Below are 19,944 nucleotides of genomic sequence, written 5' to 3' on the forward strand. Positions count from 1 at the left end.
CTTTATATAAAAAGAGCAGGCAATTTAGCATATCTCTTTCTTTGCATATACCCACAGACCATGGAGATGTCTATGTGTAAACCTGCTACTCTGTCTGTGTGTGCTTATTCTTTTGCTTTTAGCTATAGGTAAGAGCTAAGCTCATGGGAAGGGGGTCAGCTTTGTGTAACAGAATATATAGGGAGAGATGGAGCAGTCGTCTCTCTTACATGCTGATGAATTTACTTGCGATTTAAAGCAAAACAAAAAGCAAGTTAATGGAAGTTTGTTTATTCTAACATCCAACCTAAGAGACTGAGCCAAGAAGAAACCTTTATTTACCCAAGTGGACCTGGGAAAATGAGAAAATCCCCATGAATTACACAAAGGTACTTACAGAAGCAGAGGAGATTGCTTTTAATCAAACATCAATAGATATCTAGTTGAAGGATAAATGGAAAGTGTACATTTTATTAGAGCTGAGGGAATATAGCAAAACATTTTCCATTAATACCTGTTCAAAATTTTAAACACATTTCTTGTCCTCACTCTGTTGTGTTTCTCTGACTTGCCTAGCAAAGCATTTTATGGATAAGGATATTGAAGGATACAGAACTGGAAGAAATTTTGCAATGTAGTTTCTGAAATTATAAATCAGGAGTTCACATTTATTTAGCCAACAGGTAAACTTCTGAAGAAAGTTTAAAATCTGATTTCCCTTTTGAGAAACTGCCATTTAAGTTCTACTGTTACAAACACTTTGACTGCAAAACTTACCCTGAGAATTGATATTTTGTTGTGTGGCTGTTGTAGTAATTCTCTTCCATTCTGCTTTTCTTGTACTACTTCAGAATACATCTAACAAAATACACAACTAAGTTCAAAGAAAGGCAAAGGAAGTAAAATAAGGGATCAAGTTTTGTGTTGTTTTTTTGTTTTTTTTTTTCCTACTGAATAAAAAAAATTCCAGGATTGAACAATAAAATTTCCATATTCCAATATTGTTAAATTGGAAAAAAAAAAAAAAAAAAAAGAAGTAAGAAATTAATGTCTTGTTTTCTTGTTAAAATTGGAGAAAAAGCAGAGAACAGAATCTTATCCATAAACATATATCTTCTTAAGACCAATACAATGCACAAGTCTAAATATTTAATTTTGTTCTACCAGCTTTAACATATGTGTGAGGTTTCCAAATCTGATCATGGCATGATAAGAAGAGATAACAATTTATCAATAGCTATGAAGCCCATTGTTGAAAAACATGGTAACTAAGGTAAATTGTTCTCTTTATATGAAGAAAAGGGGTTTTGAAAATGGTACCTGTTTTCATGAGTAGATAAATCTTCTGCCTCTTCGATCACATGGATCTCTCAGGGCATTTCAGCTATCAGGACGTATTTTGCAAGTGGGAGAAGCTGGGAGGGACTACTATATCCACTATGGAACATCTTGTTGAAGGTTACTCAGAGTAACCTAAAGGATGTAACAACATTCTGGAAATCTGCAAGCCACCTTGTTGGTCTGGACCAAGAGCTGCTACTTCAGATAGTCGGAATCAAACCTGTTGGCAATGTAGTTGCAGTTTGTCAAGTACGGAATATGGGTTTTTTTAGCTAACTCATTTATCAAATTTCCATTGCACCTCCGTTTGATGCTATAGGCCTGACATCCTAATAAATAGTCTCTTCCAAACGTTCTTTTCCAGACGATTTATGTTGTAAATATGATTTGTGTATTTAATGTATTTCATTGGCACACTCAAGGAAGAGGGCAGGAAAGGAGGATAAGTTTGGAAAGCTATTAATGACGTAGGAGATAAAGTAGTGTGGTGTGAAGGATGTGGAAAAGGAAACAGTATTCTACTGAGCACAAACAAAATGTAGTGAGTATACAGTACAGAATGAGTTATTTCTCCAGCTGCATTTTTAATGGCAGTAGAATTCAGTAGTAAAAATTAGGAATAGAGCAAAACTTAATGGAAAAATAAAGGACTGTCATCTCCAAGAGACTGAGCTGTGAATGTCAGTATTGTAAGCTGGGGCTTTACTATCACTGTTGCCAGTGAACTGCACTTCACACAAAGGTCACTTCAGGAACTTTTTGCCTTCACCAACAAAATTAAATTTAAAAGCATTTTCAGCAAAGTGTTCTCAATTTTATTTTTAAACAATGTTTCAGTCGTATCTGCTGAAAAAATATTCTCTTCATTTGAAAACAGTTATTTTTATGTTTTAATAGTATCAGAAAAATATCAATTATTTGCATGTGTCTGAATACCAGTTTTTCCTATCAGATTGTTTTTAGAAGCTTTCAATGGTCTTCATAAATTTGTATCCACTAGTCCATGTTATCATCCACCTTATTAAATGATGATAGTTATGGATATTTAGAGTATAACCAACATCGATACCCAAGAGATGGATGATTTGGATATGTAGATTAAATTTTGCATATTTGTATATATAATTGTTTGGCTGAACCTCCTCTCGCCTCATAAAAAAAAGCAAAATGACATTCAACTGTTTTAATTGGTGACCTTTTGCTATACATTATAAGAAGTGATGTGTAAATCATACAGATAAGAGAAGCTGATCTGAAATAGAAGTATGACAGCAGTTGTAAGTACCTTTGGAAAGCTAAGTCAAACCCCAGAAATTCGAAAAATAACAAGATTTTGAACAATGCAAACCATGAGCTTTCAATGCTGGTTCAAAAATCGGTCTTAATTTCAAGTGAATACAGCAGCTCTGTAACAGGCTGCCACAAAGTACCCAGAAATAAGAATTTGGTTTTGTTTACTATTCCCTTTTGAGAAGAAAATCTTAGTCTTCATTTTGAAATAATATTTTCCTCCTATATATAACCAAATGCAAAGACGTTTTCAGGGTTTATAGAAGGACAAGATAAAATGGCAAAATGAGAAGGCATATAGCAGTAATAGACTGCAAAATCAATTTAAGAAGTGCAACTGCAGTTGTCTTTCCCAGGTTTTTAATTATGTGTTTGTTTGCCATGGTGGCCTAATTTAGTCAAGTAGATGAGCCAACATTAAAAGCTGGTAGGAGAGGTAAGTAATCCCCAGGGTGAGCTGCTTGTGTAGAGAGTTTAAAAGCTACATGTACAGAAGCAGAAGCCAAGGCAAATTTGAGAAGGGGGTCCACATGATAAAGAGTGAAAAGCCAGCAAATCAAATTTTTCACAATTAGTTGAACAACAACTGTGACAGGTTCGGCGCTTAGCGTTTTCATTTGTGTGCTCAAATTTGGTTATCCGTCCTCTTTTATGCAAATGTGATGTGACAGGAGAAGCTGGGAGCACTCAAGCAGGCCGATCACTCACAACAGGAGCTGGGTCTGTACAGCTGAGAGGCCGGGATTAAATGGACTGAGTGCTGAGGGATAAATGACATCAGCCAGGCTGAAAGCCTCATGAAGTGATTTAGAACTTCCACACGATGATGCCCAGAACGTAAATTGTACTTTATCCTCAAATGTAAAAATAGAGGGGTGAAAGACATCAGCTTCTGGTAGTAAATAACTGTTCTTATCATGTTACTAAATCCACCGTGCTTGGTGCCTACTAGAATACAAAGGTTGGGAAAGCTACTTCTGATAATCGCTTATCCACCACCACATAACTATACAACTCGCTGTGGTGTTTTTGTGCCTGCACGGGAGACCCAGAAAGCTGATTAAGCAATTAAAGCATTCACCCTACTTTGACAGATATCACCATAGCTGACAAAATACATGTACAGACACAGAAAATATTTTCACAATGTATGTGTAAGTAATTTGGCAACAAAAAATATCCAGTCAGAGAATTCTATCCTGCTGAAGAAGGTATAATGTTAAGGTGATGCATTGTGCCAGAAACATACATGAAGGGCTAAAGGATGAATTATCTCTGTATAGACCCCCCCTTGCCTGTTTATGGGAAACTGTAATTCTATAGGCAGGCTTGCCAGAAAAGTATCACAGATTGCCCCTTTGCTTGCAACATTGCACTATTGCTAGGTTAATTTTTAAGATGGCTGATAATACTTAGTGGATAGCTCAAGAGAACTCCAAACCTCACTAATTATAGGAAAGTTTGAATATAATGGCCTATGTATATTTGAGCTTCAAGATTTTTATACATTTTCTTTAATAAGGTTTCTTCTGACTTTGTATCTCACAAGACCATCATGTATTTTGCACTTCTTATTAAATCTAGTAGTTACTATAGTCTATACATTTTGGATTGCTAATTGCCATTTATTTATATGTCAGCAAAAGTACCCTTTCTATCTTTTATCACTAGAGAGGACGGATTCCTTGCAGAACAGCATTGGTAATTCCCACTGACTTCCCAAACAACAGATCTTCCTCCATGCCCTTCCTTCTACCAGTGGAACTAGACCCCATTACCTGCTGCTGTTGGACAACGCTTGGCATTTAAAGATACGGCACAACTCAGACCACATCCGAATTAGTAAAAGGAACAGGTCCAGGATATATCACAAGCACTGGAACTTTATTGTTGGTACAATTAAATTGTTAGGCCTTAGCTCCACAGAGACCTGGATCAGCTATCCCAAGCCAGAGACCATTCCCAGCAGAGAACGTGGATGTGGTTGTCCTGTTTTGAAGCCTAATAGATGGTGTTGTTCCATGAGAGTTGTTCCATGCCAGGCGGCCTCAGCACCAGAGAACAGTCCCAGCCATGTTTAATTTACTAGTATTGATGTAGACTAAGAGGCTGAGTACCAACATTCAGACAGGAAAAAAGACACCGAAAAAATATGTCTCCAGTGAGTTCTGCTAAAAGCAAAAGCTACAAAGACATGCCAAAATGTGATAGTGCCAGATAGGCAGCAGGCTAAACCAGAGTATGACTGCATGACACCAATGCATTCAGAAGCCACCTCGGTCTACCACCTTGCAAAATCTTCAGGCAAGGTGCTGCACACAGGAGCAGTTGGTGTTGCAATAACATTGATGGGCTTTTCTCATCATTTGACTGTTGGGGTACGAGTGCCTGTTGTATGCAACTCTTTGTTCTTTGTCCCCTAAACATTTGGTGTGAAATTCAGAATGGCCTCAGATCTCCACATAATCTAAAATTTCATTCAGTATCTTAGTAACCAAAATTGCAGAACTCATGCTGAGGGTTCCTAGCACATTATTCCCATAACCACTACATAATACTAAATACAGTGGCTAAAGAAGACCACTAATTTTTTTTTGTGGACATTTGGAAGGAAATGAACTTGAGTTCTTCTAAAGGCAATGTGTATTTCTGCAAGTAACAGTATACAGAGTATTTGAGTACATTTTAGAGATTTGCTTAAAGATGGAAGACTCAGGACAGACATAAGGAAGAAATTTTTTCCAATGAGGGTGGTGAAACACTGTCCCAGGTTGCCCAGAGAGGTGGTAGATGCCCCATTCCTGGAGACATTCCAGGTCAGGCTGGATGGGGCTCTGAGCAGCCTGATCTAGTTGAAGATGTCCGTGCTCATTGCAGGGGGTTGGACTAGATGAGCTTTGAAGGTCCCTTCCAACCCAAACTGTTCTATGATTCTTCTGTCAGCTTTGAGAACTCTTTAAATTGACCGGTGGATTCATGGAGATAGAAGTAGAAAATTACATTTCATTGTGACTTTTGGACTCCAGTGAAGATGTTGGATAACAGTCTACCTTTCCTTCCATATAAATATTTTATTTTTAATTCTTTTGATTACTTGATATTGGAAAGTAGTCACCAAAGCATACACAACCTCTCTTAGATAAAACAGTACTCGGTACAGCTCCTAACACTTCGAATATTCAGATGAGCTCCCAATCTGCTCAGAGAAAGAAGGGCAAGACAGGACCATTTATTCTTTGGACAGCTGGAGAAATATCTGAAAGGAGTTAGGCACTGAAATGCTTTCCACTGCAGAAGTGTCCCCTTCTAAAGGTTCAATTGACACAAGCTCCAGTTAATGTAATTGTAGGCATTGAAACTCATACCTTTCAGCTTATTCTGCAGCCATGATGACTAAAAAGGATCCTATATTCCTGTACTACCACAGATTATTGTCATTCATTTTCCCATCTGAAATTATGAGCTGCATGCCAGGCTGCTCATATAACTGCTTCCTGACTTCTTCACTCAAGCAACAGGGTCAAGACGTTTAAATAACAGCAAAGGTCCATTCCTTTACCCGTTTAAGCGAATCTAACCTAACTTGGACAAAGAGGTTTGAACACACAACCATTGTTTGGCAGAAAAAGGACAGCAGTGTTTCATATCAGTAAATGACTGATGACACAACATATACCAAATGGATTCATAACAAGGAACACTGAATTCTGCGATCCCTAAGCCATCCAGAAGGAACCAATAAAGTTTCTCTGAACTACTAGGTATCTTGGATTCTATTTTAAAATTCCAGATGGAAGCCTCTGTGAAAGTACAAGGTATTTCCTTGCCCAGTTCCTTGCCACACAGTATTTCTTCATCCGATTCTACGGATTTAGCAGTATTTGCCGAATCTTTTATAGCAAGTGTTTTCTGCAACAGACTGGGCTGCCCACAGGTGTGGCAGACAGTGGGTAAATTGCAGGAAAGGCAATATGCACATAACCAGTTGTTTGGCCAAAAACTTGAAACCTCAGCTTCCCTCTGCCTCAGCACCTCCTTCTAAAAGTTGGATATTGGTAGTTTATTTCTTTGATACCAAACAAACTTCAACAAAACCAGCCTTGATGTTGGCTAAACTAACTGCAAGTGTAATAGCACATAGTACATCCCTGTACTTACTCCACTCTCTTCTTCTCGTCCCAAAACAGGGTTCTTTACCCAGTGTGCATATAAATGAGCCAAATTTAGCACACAGAGACAAGATATTTATTACAGAGTTGCTTAAGTCTGCATGTTGGAATAAAGCCAGCATGCCAGCAAGAAAAATAAAAGGAATTATATACAAAATCTCATCGCTACCATCACACCCTAAAGAGCCAACTGGTCACACGTTGGCATATTGTATTACATAATCCTTTTAGCGTATTATGAGTAATGTTCAGCTAAAGAGCACTTTATCCAAGTCTTGAGATATGTGTTAAAGCAAGACTCAACTAATTGTTCAAGCTTCAAAATGTTTAGAGCTGCAAGGTCAGTAGTGTCTGTAGCTTGTGATTAGGTGTTTTGCAAGTCACTCTTCTCTTCGTTATATGAGCAGTGACCTAAACCTGAAACGATTTACATATGTTTAGGTTAGCAATTGCAAACAGGATTAACTCCTGTGATGGCAACATTGCCACCTGCTCAGTTCCCAACTGTCTAAGCTCCCTAGATACCATCAGAATTGTCTGTTCCCTTCCAATAGCTTATCTTGTCTACACAGATCTATTAGAGGCAACGATCTCTTCTCCCAAGTAGCAAATGACAGAACAAGAGGAAACGGCATCAATTTACACCAGGGGAGGTTGAGATTGGATATTAGGAAAAAATTCTTCACAGAAAGGGTTGTCAGCCATTGGAACAGTCTGCCAAGGGCAGTGGTGGAGTCGCCATCCCTGGAGGTGTTTAAAAGGTGTTTAGACAAGGTTCTTAGGGACATGGTTTAGTGCTAGAGTTAGGTTATGGTTGGACTTGATGATCCTGAGGGTCTCTTCCAACTGGAACGATTCTATGATTCTATGATCTTTTCCCGCTGTAGCTGGGCCACAGAGCTGTTTTACCCAGCCAGCAAACCTGAGTTCTCCTAGGATGTGAAAGTGCAGGCACTGTGACCCTGCTGCACAATGGTGGTGTCTAGCAGGAAGCATCTCCTAAGCATCTGCACTTATTCATGAATCACACAGCCTTTGGCACAAAGCAACTGCACTCACAATAAACTAAGCGAAGATCAAGAAGGTCTAACAAAATTCTTGCAAGGCTTCTCACACCTCCTTTGGAGGCAATCCTTAACTCATCTGAGAACGCCCTTCCCTCTCCACCCCAGTTTATAAGGCTATTTAGGTGACCTTTTTAGTGACTTCCAAATGGGGGCAGCTCAAATGCAGAGCCATGCAGCTCAGTTCAGCAGCTCACTGTTGAACCACGGCACGCCTCGTGTTTCTGAGGAGCCTGGGCAAGTGTGACGCTTCTGTTCTCAGTTGCTCTTCTGAAGAAGCACTTCAGCTTCCATATTTTGCTCACTAAAGGCTTTGTTAAATGTTTTGTCCTGGCTCCTGTTAAGTGAGGGAAGAGAACAAAGAGCTGAACCCAAACACTTGTACCTGAGAACACCACAGTGGTGCTGGTGTTTCCAATGGAAGTAGCTCAGGTTGAACCAGTCATGTGCGGTGAAGCGCTCTGCTGATCCCAGCTCATCAGTCCTGCCCCAGCATCCCCCAACACTGTATTTTCAGCCACCTGGTGAAGTAGATTAGAAAGGTAATTCAGTTGGACTACCCCATTTTTAAAAGCACAGCTCCTCAGTTACTGCACTGAAAGGCTGAGGGAGCTGGGTCTCTTTAGCTTGCAGGAGACTGAGGGATGACCTTATTAATGGTTACAAATATATAAAGGGAGAGTGCCAGGAGGATGGAGCCAGGTTCTTCTCAGTGACAACCACTGGTAGGACAAGAGGTAATGGGTTCAAACTGGAACACAAGAGGTTTCACATAAATTTGAGAAGAAACAACTTCTCAGTGAGGGTAACAGAGCACTGGAACAGGCTGCCCAGGGAGGTTGTGGAGTCTCCTTCTCTGAAGACATTGAAAACCTGCCTGGACTCTTTCCTGTGTAACCTCATCTAGGTGTTCCTGCGTAACCTCACCTAGGTGTTCCTGCTCTGGCAGGGGGATTGGACTATATGATCTTTGGAGGTCCATTCCAATCCCTAACATTTTGTGATTCTGTGATTATCACACAAATAACTGCTCTGTCAAACACAAAGGATGGGCAGGAGCGACCAGCCAGTGTAATCTTTAATGCTGTCACACATTTGTATAAAAAATAATAATACTAAAAAATCCTGAAAGATTTTGTGCAAATTAGCTCTGGTCATGAAAGAGTTACTCCCACTCTATGTAGAAAATGAGTTCTTGAAAAACACTATAAAGTTCAGTAGTAGGTAGAAATTATTTAACAGAAAGATTCAAAAGCTAAAAGCTAGCTCAGTATTTGTTAATTCAGGGTGACTCCAGAGAGAAATTCATAAGCTTCTAAATTAATATTTTTAAGGAGGTCATAAAATGTGAACTTTAGTAACTGCTACAGCCAATCAAGCTGCCATCAATAGTGCTTTGGACTACTAAAACACTAGTAATTACCTATTCAAATTACTTTAAAAGTTTAACAAAAGCTTATCTACAGATAGTACTGTAGAGTGATACACTGCCATCTTCAAAAATGCAGTGTAGTGAATGTTACTGGTGAATCTTTTTATTATTTCACATTCTGGTTCCTTTAATTTATTCCCCTAATACAAAGCTATTTTTTCAGTGTTTTCCTGGCAAGCTGTCTTAAAAAAAAAATCAATATATAGTAAATTTGCAGAGGGGAGCCAGTACTAGAGCAAACACATCACTATTTTCAGTACAGGAAGCATTACATTAAATGAGGATGGAAAAGAAATAGCACTTACTTTAAACTCACTTGAAAGGATGTTTAAAGATACTTCAACACAGAAACAGAAGAAGCTAATAGATTTTAAATTATTTTAATATAAAGTTATCAAAACATAAATTTAGTGAAGACATAAAAATAATGTTATGGTAAGTTCACCAATACAAAATTGCAAGAACAGATAGCATTAACCTCTTAAAAGTTAACAAGGTCTAATGGTGACTTATGTTCCTTAATTTTTCACTATTTATAGACAGAAAAAAGTGCTCAGTTTCATTGTGCTATACCGCAAAGATCCTTACCTAATTTCTAACAGAAAAAGTATTTTGTAATTCAGGTCAGGCAGCAAGTCTGCTGATCAGAACTTTGTTAGCCATCTCTCAGCTTTGTCCACCATGAAGGCTCCTGCTATTGCTCTTCGCTCTGTAATCTCACATTTTTCAGTAACAGAATACTCCCACACATAAATCTGGGTACATCACAATAATACATCTAAATACACTATGTACAGGATTTTGCTTCTGGGAACAAAGAATTCCAAGCTCTAAATCAGAAAATGCTTTTCTCTGATTCCAAAAGGTAGTTTTGCAAACTGGCTGACGAAGTTTCACCGCATCAGAAAAAAAATCCAACAGAAGTAGCTTGTAGGACTCCCAGCGTTCAGATCCTTGAATACTGGAAGCAAATATTCATCAGTTTTTAACTTAGTATTTTAAAAGTAGACAGATTTTTTTTTTTCCCCAAAAGATACTGTGTAATTACTCCTGGATATAGCTGCAAAAGTTCTTCTCTCTGTACAAAGATTAACCCATTTAAAAGGTGTTCCAGTAGATAAGCAGTTATGGTTCCACATTCAGGTCCATTCAATTGCTGGAGTAACGCACTAAAGCAAAGTTTTCAGATATGAGCAGGTAACATTTCCCTTCATTGTAAGAATTTGTTTGAAAGACGGACAAGATTTCAATTACTCAGGTATAGAAAACCTACCTTTGTGAACATTTGTACTGCACAACTCTATACTGCAGCAAAATTTTCTAAATCTGTTCACTTTCTGCTTACTGGATATTTCTATTTTTGTGTTCTTGATAAAACTTGCAATTCTATTTAACCTTACACAACTTTTTTGTCATATATACATGAAGGATGGTATGGTCTATGGGGAAATTTTGAAAACAGCAGCAATGAGAAAGGTTAAGACTGTAAAAATAAATAGCATCCTACCATTCTTCTGTGTTTTTCTAAGGTAAAGTACTACCATGGAGAATGTAGATGGAAAACTAACATTAAAATTGTAGCAAAACATATATGAAGATAGTATGTCTCCTTTATTTGCTACCAAACTGGTAGAAAGAGCACATGGGGGATATATAATTTTAAACATTATCTAATACCTCTCTGAGAGCAGTACTGGGTAGATGTTAATCATCTATCAGATCTGAATACAAACAGAAAATTGTGACTAAAAAAAAAAAACAAAGAATTTTTTCAACAAGAAATTCTCACAATCTGCCAAGTAAGGTTTGCATCTTTAAGTGAACTCAAAAATACTGACTTGTTGGAAGTTCTTCAGCATTTTACGATGTCTGTCCACAGGTGACAATACAGCTGCTGTCTTGCAAGAAAAAAAAGAGAGTATATAATGATCTCCATGTACCTGAATTTGTGGGTTAGGTAAAAAATTTGTGATACCTCAGCACTTTCTGATATTGCACTGCTGACTGAAAAGAAAACAATGCAGAACAAGCCATATGCATCCTGCATGTTGTTGGCCTAAACTGATTTGTGTGCATGGACACCGCACATTCAGAGTTCCAAGTGCAGAGACCCATGGGCTACCAGCAGCCTCCCGATGTGCTCGGGCAAGACAGTAACAGGCAGCACATCAGAGGTATGAGGATAAGCAAGGATTCCATATCGGAGTTGAAAAATTGTTTCATGTAGTTACGCTGCACCAGCTGGTAGAGTCACAGCAGTAATTCGTTGATATATTTAACATGAGTCTACCATAAAACAAAGATAACTGGTTACAGTAGGGAAATTTCTTCACACCATGTTAGGCTAGTGATTTACTTTGTGGTTTATATAAAAATGTAATATAATCTGCCATTTCTGCCCCCCTCCTTCCCCCCACTTTCCAGCAATGTTTTAGCTTTCCATTCACTGAATATCCCCTTATTCTAGAGCATAAACAACATGCTTAAATGATTAATTTTTATGAAAAGCTTTGAGAAACAGATGTAGGTACCCCAAGTTTTCTGTAACTTCAACTGGAATCCATAAAAAACTAATTCAACTCCCAGAACAGGAGATGGATATATGCCTCTCGCAACACAGTTCTTCTATTTTATTCAGATTTAAACACCTGGAGTCATGTTTTATCATAGGCACCTAAATCCAAAGAGAGATACTTTGTTTCAGTTCACACAAATAGAATTTCTGCTGACACGGTAGAGATATATATAGGTTTCTGCAAGAAATGCAAATATTAGTATGAGAACTGAAACAGGAAAAATATCACAGAAGTGTTGAAATGGGAGCAAATTACTTCCAGTATTGTGTTTCACTTGTGTAGCCATAGTGCCCTCTAGCATTCGAAAGAGAAAATACAGGGCTGGATCTGAAAGTCTACAAAATCAGAACTGACTTTTTTTAAGCAGAGAAAGCACAGTCTGCAAATGTGAGGAAGAACATTTCTTCATGTTAAAAACAAGGTACTTTAATGGAAAAGACACTTCTCTCAGCTTTTATGCAGCAGAGTCCTGCAGAGCTGTGAAGCTCTGAAAATCAGAGTTCTTGTACCCTAAAGGCATTTCTGTGCTTCTGTAGATCTCACCTACACCATATATGCATTAGCAACATGCACATGATTTTGGCAAAAGATACAGGTTTTTACATGCATAGATCAACATACATTTTTGTGAAGTCTTTGTTTTCTCTACAAGGAGGAAACATTTTGCCTCAAAGTTATTTGTTGCACAAAATTCCATACACGATGAAGAATAAATTATGATCTTTAAAACCTAAGAAACTTTTCTCATTTCCCTAGAGGGCAAATTATTGTATAGAGAGAAGAGTTAGTGTGTCTTGGAGCCAATAAATTTTCTGTCTAGCTGCAGATCATTGCAAAAACATTTTGGAGAAGTTAGTGTTTCCTTTTTCCTTTGCATTTAAAAGAACACAAAGCCTAAGAAGTCATTCTTTAGCAACTGAAAAATGGTCATCTGCACTGTTCGAGTTTTGAGGCCTGTAAACATCTCTAATTTCAAATTATCTCCATAAATTATCAGGAGGAACCGTAAATACCAGTTTGATTGTTTTCTTTTCCTTCCATTTAAAAGAAAAATATGTGTTAGATCATATAAAAAGCTCAGACTTTTTAAAGAAAATATTCGCCCATTAAATTACTATGCAAAAATCTTATGTGAAACTTCAACACAGAAGAGTAAAACAGCATAAAAAGGGAAGTAAGACAATCATATCCTCTCTGCATTCAAAAGGTCAAAATGAAAAAGAAATACATCTCCTACAGATGTTTCTCAGAAAAATGGATTTTGAAGCATACATGTCTCAAGATTTTTTTCTCCCAGTTGCTGATACGGAAGCACTAAAATCCAGCTCATCAACTAGCACAGGCGGATTTGCTGAATGTGGTATTCCAGTCTTGGCCAAAGAAAGGTGAGAAACTGAATTATTCTGTTGTGCTAGCGCAGCAGGAAGGATCTTGGAATTCAGGAAGTCAAACTGTAACATCAAAATTATTATAAAATGCCACAGGGTCAGATGAGATGATTTTCAAAGACATCAACTGGTCGCAGGATTACAAGCCTAATGTAAGAAGAAAAAAAAATAATAACCTTCACTCACATGGACAAAAAATAAAGCACCAACATTCAGATAAGCTATTAATATACACAGAAAGATTTTACAAATAATGATCCATTAGGAAAAAAACACATTTCTTGTGCAGTATGTTCTTGAAATCCTTCTTATTCGCATTCCAATTAGATGTAAAGACAATTCAAATAAAAGACTAAATTCACCCAAGTCTATTTTTGTTGCAAGTATTTTAGACGTCTACATATTTCAAACACAGCTCAGAATAAAACATGCAAACACGTATTAAAAAATGAAAATTATTTTAGAAAACTACAGTATTTAGACAACTGTGTGACAAGCACACTAACATGTTTATGAAGGTCTACATGAGTCCACAAAAGCTAAGAGTTCTTTTTCACCAAGGGTCAGTTTACAACAATATTGGCTTAACTGAAAAAGAATTATTTTTTTAATTTCAGTCAAGATCTTCTACTTTGACTGACTTGAAAGTAATCAAGTGCTGCACAGCACAGTAAGAAACAGCTCCACTCAGAATAGGATGACAAAGAAACAAACCCCTCTTAATTCCTGCTATTGTTCCAGTTGTTCTAATCTTAATTGCAACTTAACTTGCTAATTATAAGAAAATGTAAGTGATACAGGATTGAATCTGACTGTATCTTTTTTTAGTTGCAACGTCAAAACAATGCTGAATTACAGCAAATGAGGTACTTCCTTAAAGACCTATTCTAGTCCCTTAAAGTCACTTTGTGTATTGGTACAACAGTACTGTGTGACAGGTGAAAGAAAGAAAAAAAATCCCCTGTCCCTCCCCATCTATCTTTGGTGAGACATACTACAGAGAACATCCAAAATCACTTCTTCGAGCCAAGTCAAATTCTCATGTGTTTTTTTGTGCTTTTTTATGCTCATGAGACGACTGACAAATTATCCATTCCACCATAAAATACCTCAAATAAAGGTACAGTTACTAAAAGTTATCCAAGAGCTGACTAGAATTAGACAGTTTGGGGACCTCTTCAGAGTAGATGGTCAACAACAAAATCAGATGTTTTAAATTAGCTACAATCATGCTACACTGTTCTCAGATACCTGAGTTACCTTGACAGTGGTTTTGACTGCTTTTCTAGCTAAGGAATAAAGACTGTTTTCAGAGTGTGGTTTAGAAGAGAAAGCTAATTAAAGTTTCTGAAGTTATATAAATACTTTTCAATGGGAGCTTTTTCTATTTAAGAAATACACCTGCTTAGACTTTGTTGCAAAATAAATCCTGTAACTTTGTGTCTTACTAATCAATAACTTATGTTCACCTATGAATTTGCTGATTTGAAATAAGTGAGTTTTAAGAGAAGAAAAAATACAAATAGCACAGGCCACAAGTAATGCTTTAAAGAGGTGTTCTTGTTACTTTACTGTTTTGTAGACAGACTCTAATATAGTCTGAATTTCTGACACACATTACTTGAAATTTTTTGTAGTTCAAATAAATGTGGTTTAGTACAATATTGCTACTGAACTCCATGTCAGATCACATCTTTCTCAAGCCCTTTAGCATCTAGCTGGAAAAAAAAATACCTGCTTAAATGTTTACCTTTTTAAGCTGTCCAGGGAAAACCAAGGTAAACTCACTCTTGGTGTTTCAGACTAGGAAAATCCATTTGCAGAACTGTTAAAAAAGTACAATTATTTAGCTAATCACAGTGGAGGAATACTTGGGAATGCATTCAGAAGGATGAAACAAGTAAAGAGGGAATGCAAGTCAGCAGGATGCTTGGTTTGCAGATTCAAGCAAGGAAGGATGCTGCTCCAGGTGACAAGAGATTTCACTGAAGGATCTGAGTGAACTGAAATGAAAAGAGTTGGATCAGGTAGTAACAAAAAAAGGGAGAGCAGAGCTAGACAAGGAATACAAGGACAGAGCAAGCCAAGAAGCAATCAAATCAAGAAAGTCATTTGATAATGACAGAAATAAGTACAGAATCCATTTAACTGTACCTGGGACACCATTCTCTTATGCTGAATGGCACACAATCACAGATTAGTTTTGACTGAAACAAGCATTTGGGTTTGTTTTTTGAAGTGAGAGTAAACCAAGCCATTCTGATGCAGGTGGTTTTCAGTCATTCAGTGCCACAAGGTAAACAGCAGGAGATAAAATACACACCAGTAAGAATTCCCCTCAACACCTTTCATTGATGGAAGTTTGGGGAGGAAGGTGGTAAAAAGAATTTTAAAGTATTTCTTCCTCCTACAGGTAGCCCATAGTGCAAACAGTTATTAATAAATGAATCTTGCACGGATGCATTACCAGGGTGAATTCAATACAAGCAGGAAAACCTGCAATATGAAATTTAAAATTACATGATATGGCAATTTCAGATGATTTATGAGTAGTGATCATGGAAAGAACACACTAATAGTTGTCATTAGCTTGTGTTGATTGACCACCGTGACAAGGCACGTTTGAGCACCAGACACAGACCACCTGGAGGCAGCATCCGCAGCCTGTTCTTGTGCTGCACCTGTTCTGTAACACAACACAAAGAAAACTTCCACCTCCCAGACTGTCAATCTGGCACCCTTCAGATGTACTAAATTATTAAAAAAGAAAAGTAGGAAAGCTTGTATTTAATTCAGTGAACTAGAAACAGCTCATTCAGAGCATTAAATAAAAAGGTTCTTAAAACATTTTATTTTGCCTGAACTTCACTGTGAAAGGAAATCCATTTCCCAAACAATTCCTTATGGCAAGATTTAGAACTTACTGTAACAAGCATGGCAGTCAATTGTGAAATTTCAATATGAAACTAAGAGTATACAAAAATTTTAAGTGCATATTTTTGCAACAACATATGCATATGCACAGGGATGTATGGAAAAACAAAAAGTAAAAACAAATCCCTAACAGGATCTAGGTCCCCAAAACCCCTCAAATAACTGAAAAGCACAGAACAAAAATTCTACACCTGGAGCTCTTTTCTCTGCAATACTATTACTACTATTATTTCTACTTTCCTCTATTCCTTTTTTCTTTTTTTTTTTTTTTTTTTTTAAATGGCAGGGACATGGCTTACAGAAGTTTTCCCTCACCTCCTCCTCAAAAAAACCCCAAAACCACAGACTAAAGAAAATCCACTGACAACTGAAGTATTATGCCTTGCACCTTTCTGGTGAGAGAGGTCCTTTACTGCAAAGGATCAGGCAGTTCCTCTTCCTAAGAGAAACTTCAGACCTCACATAACAGAATGCCCTGTTAGAAAGAGCCAATTAAAGTACTTCTGTGGAATAGGCAATCTACCAACACTTCATGTACATCCATTTTTAAATGATGAACATACACTAAAGTTTGAACTTACTATCTGCTACTTTTGAAAAAGAGAAATGTAATAACAGAAAGATAGAAATTAAAAAAATGCATTGGTGTGGGTAGTTAGAAGTTTTTAGAATAATATCTACCAAATATTCTATTTGACCCTATGTATTTTTCTAAATTACTTTTCAGTACTGCATATATTTTTGTGGGATCAAATTTTCTTCAACAGTTGCACAGTGCAGGAATACAGAATAAATTCCTTATTGTTGGAATATTATCCTGCTATTTACCATTTGACTTAAATCAGTTTAAAATTCAGAAGCCATCCAAAAGCTTTTATGTAAGAGAGTACAGCTGTGTGTTAACGTAAATGAAATATTGAGATGTTTTTATGTTAAATACTATTTTAGTATAAGTAATAGTGATTAGAGCTCCTTTTGTGAACATGGGGGTGGGGTTTGCCATTTGGAATGGTCTTTTTTTCTTTTTTTTTTTTTCTCTCTTTTTTTTTTTTTTTCCATTGCAAAGGACCATTGCCTTTGCCTTTTGGTTATTGCTCTTTTTTTTTTTTCTTTTTTTTTCTTTTTTTTTTTTTTGAAGACCATTCCATTACTTTATTTTTTAACATCTTAAAGTCATAAGGACTTATATGCAAAGCAGTCATACACTTTATCATTAAAACCCATAGGTAAAATACGTACACAAATCCAACAAAAGGCTAGTACATAGTAAAGCCTAAGCATACTACTATGCAATATTTTGAATACATAACTTTAGAGACTTCAGTTTAGTACTGTTATCTATTCATTTCAGAAAACATTCACAAAGATTTTAAATGCAAATTTTCATTCCGTATCTGGAATAGAACAAAAATTATCTATGTTATAACAACTTTTGGTCATTTGTGTTTGACCAATTCGGTAAATTACAAAGAACCCAAAGAATTCTGTAACTTTCTGCAGAACTATGTAATAAAAACATTGCATATGTTCCTAGTATGATGTCTTTAGCAATCATTTACTGAAATGTAACTCAAACATCAATCTCTCAAAATGTATAACCGACCAGCTGCTTTTTAGTCTATATCCGAATCCAACTTCATCACAAAACAAATACAAAGATGCAGAAGTACATTAGGTAATACTAATGCAACACAAGTGCAGTTCTAGCACTGTCACTGATCAGTTGGTTGAATCATCTTCTCCATGAACGAGACTCATTATCTTCCTCCTCTTCATCATCATCCTGAAGCAGCGAGTCATCCACCAAAGATTCCTCCTGAAACTTTAAGAACACAACATGATACTCAGGTCAGAAAATGTTAAAGATCAAAAGGTAAAACACAGATCTCTGATCCTTGTGATTTAATAAAGAACAAATATATTTTTAATAGGTACACAGTAATGCTTTCAAAAAAAGCTGTGTGTATATGTATTACATACATACATTAACAAATGGCAAATGAAACCTTTTATGTGGACTTCAAAATGACCAGGACATTTGCATCTCATACTAAAATTGCTGTTCTGATTCTTCAGCGTATCATTCATTCCCAAGTTGCAGTGTTCTCATGGAACTTAAGAAGATATTCTGAAAATTAATGTCAGTTTTTTCACATTGAGAATAGCTATGTCTGTTTTCATTCAAGAGTTTAATCTACCTGTGCCACAGCATCAAAAAGTTGAATCTGACACATTTTGATTTTGACAGCTTAATCAAGCTTAAAACCAATATCAAGATTTAAAAGACTGGGACAGGGAGACAGCTATTTACAGAAGTTCAGACAAAATATAATTCTGTATTTTCAGTTGCTTTCAGTAACAACATACTAACTCAGTACACTTCACAAATCCCTGAACATTTAAGGTCGACAGTTATAGGCTTCCGAGAGGCAAAGTTAAAAAAAAGGAAAAAAAAAAAAAAGATAAACAGTGATTTGTTTTAACTTTTGTCTACATATAAACATGGGGATATAGATAAACTATCCCCTGCCTCAGAACTTTTTTGATGATTGCACCTATCACAGCAATTTCTGCACAAGTTAAATTGAAAGGACTACAACACAAGGATGTCTTTCCCCAGCAAAGTCTCCCAGTCTTTCAGTAACAGTCATGGCATATTCTTCTGGTCCCAGTAATTGTAGGGGGGCTGTTTACCACAGAATTTCCAAATTCTACAGGAGGTGCGAAGGTCGATTCGTGAAGTCAGGGAGCCTGCTGGCGAGATACGAGGCTCCAGGCTGAAGAAAGCCTAGAACCAAGCTTTCATTCTTTTCAGTAGGCTGTTTTACAAGAAGGAAAAACTATCCTCATTACTTCTGCCTATGGCAAGTGCATTTTAAAAAGCAGCTCTGTCAACAACTGACTTTGGGTACTCTAAGTCAGACTAAAGCACGGAAGCTTTTCGAGGTCTCAGCCTCTTCCCCTGGTGTCTAGATGTCCAGCAGGCTAAGATGTGTCAGTGCTGTCAAAAAGGAGGAGTCCTGGGCAGCACACAATGGAGAACTTCAAGGTGCACAAGGTAAACTGGCAGTAGGGACGATGAAAAAGCCCAGAACAACTTCCATTTGGGGAACAATTATAGAGACTTGGATACTCTGGCCTGGAGAGAAAGTAACTGAGGGGAAGTATGACGGTAGTCCATATATATATTAAGTGTCCCAGAGAAAGTGAAGAGGGAATGATGGTTGGTTTTTTTGATGCAAAAGCAGGAGAACATAAAAATTAAACATGCAGGTGGCAGGTCCAATATAAAGTTACTTATCCCTGCTAGACATAGCTTAACAGTAACTTTCCCTGTTGCAGGACATTAGAGATGCTATTCAGATTCCAAAGAAACCAGACAAATTCATAAAATAAACACCTATCGAGTGCTTTCAACTACAAAGTTCCCATACCTCTGACTCAACAGGTCCCTGAACTGTAAACTGCTGAAGATTAAAAGTTTATCTCTAGTTACACATCCTACACTCTTCCTAGGCATCTGTTGCTGAGTCAGCAGAGCCAACTCTTTTATTAGGCACGCAGGTGAAGAATGTTAAGGCATCCAGGAAGATTAGGTGCTTTCATAATTAAGTGGCTACTCACCACAGATTTTCTATAGCATTCAAGTCCTAATTTTTTCAAAAACGTACTAGAAGCCCTGTTTCGTTATTAAAAATGTCACTCTGCTGAACTGACCTATCTCCCTTTTTCCTCTCTCTCCTGTCCCAAACATCAAGGTGCTTAGTTTCA

The 19,944-nt window shown here is 37.1% G+C and overlaps 1 protein-coding gene across 6 annotated transcripts in view; it reads right to left on the minus strand.

Annotated features, from left to right (window-relative positions):
• Positions 1-9,639: 9,639 nt before the first annotated feature.
• The window catches only part of RBM26 (RNA binding motif protein 26), a 65,067-nt gene continuing 54,762 nt past the window's right edge, over positions 9,640-19,944 (minus strand). For 5 of the 6 annotated variants that reach the window (XM_071806521.1, XM_071806510.1, XM_065858382.2 and 2 more), the window contains 2 exons: positions 14,990-17,995; positions 9,640-13,386 (listed from right to left, as the gene is read on the minus strand). In XM_071806521.1, coding sequence (XP_071662622.1) covers positions 17,906-17,995 — 90 coding nt within the window. In that variant the 3' untranslated portion in view covers positions 9,640-13,386; positions 14,990-17,905. Of the gene's footprint in view, positions 17,996-19,944 lie in introns of all 6 variants that reach the window. The other variant, XM_071806512.1, reaches the window with a different exon arrangement.

This window comes from Patagioenas fasciata, chromosome 1, assembly GCF_037038585.1.
Source record: "Patagioenas fasciata isolate bPatFas1 chromosome 1, bPatFas1.hap1, whole genome shotgun sequence".
Lineage (NCBI taxonomy): Eukaryota > Metazoa > Chordata > Aves > Columbiformes > Columbidae > Patagioenas > Patagioenas fasciata.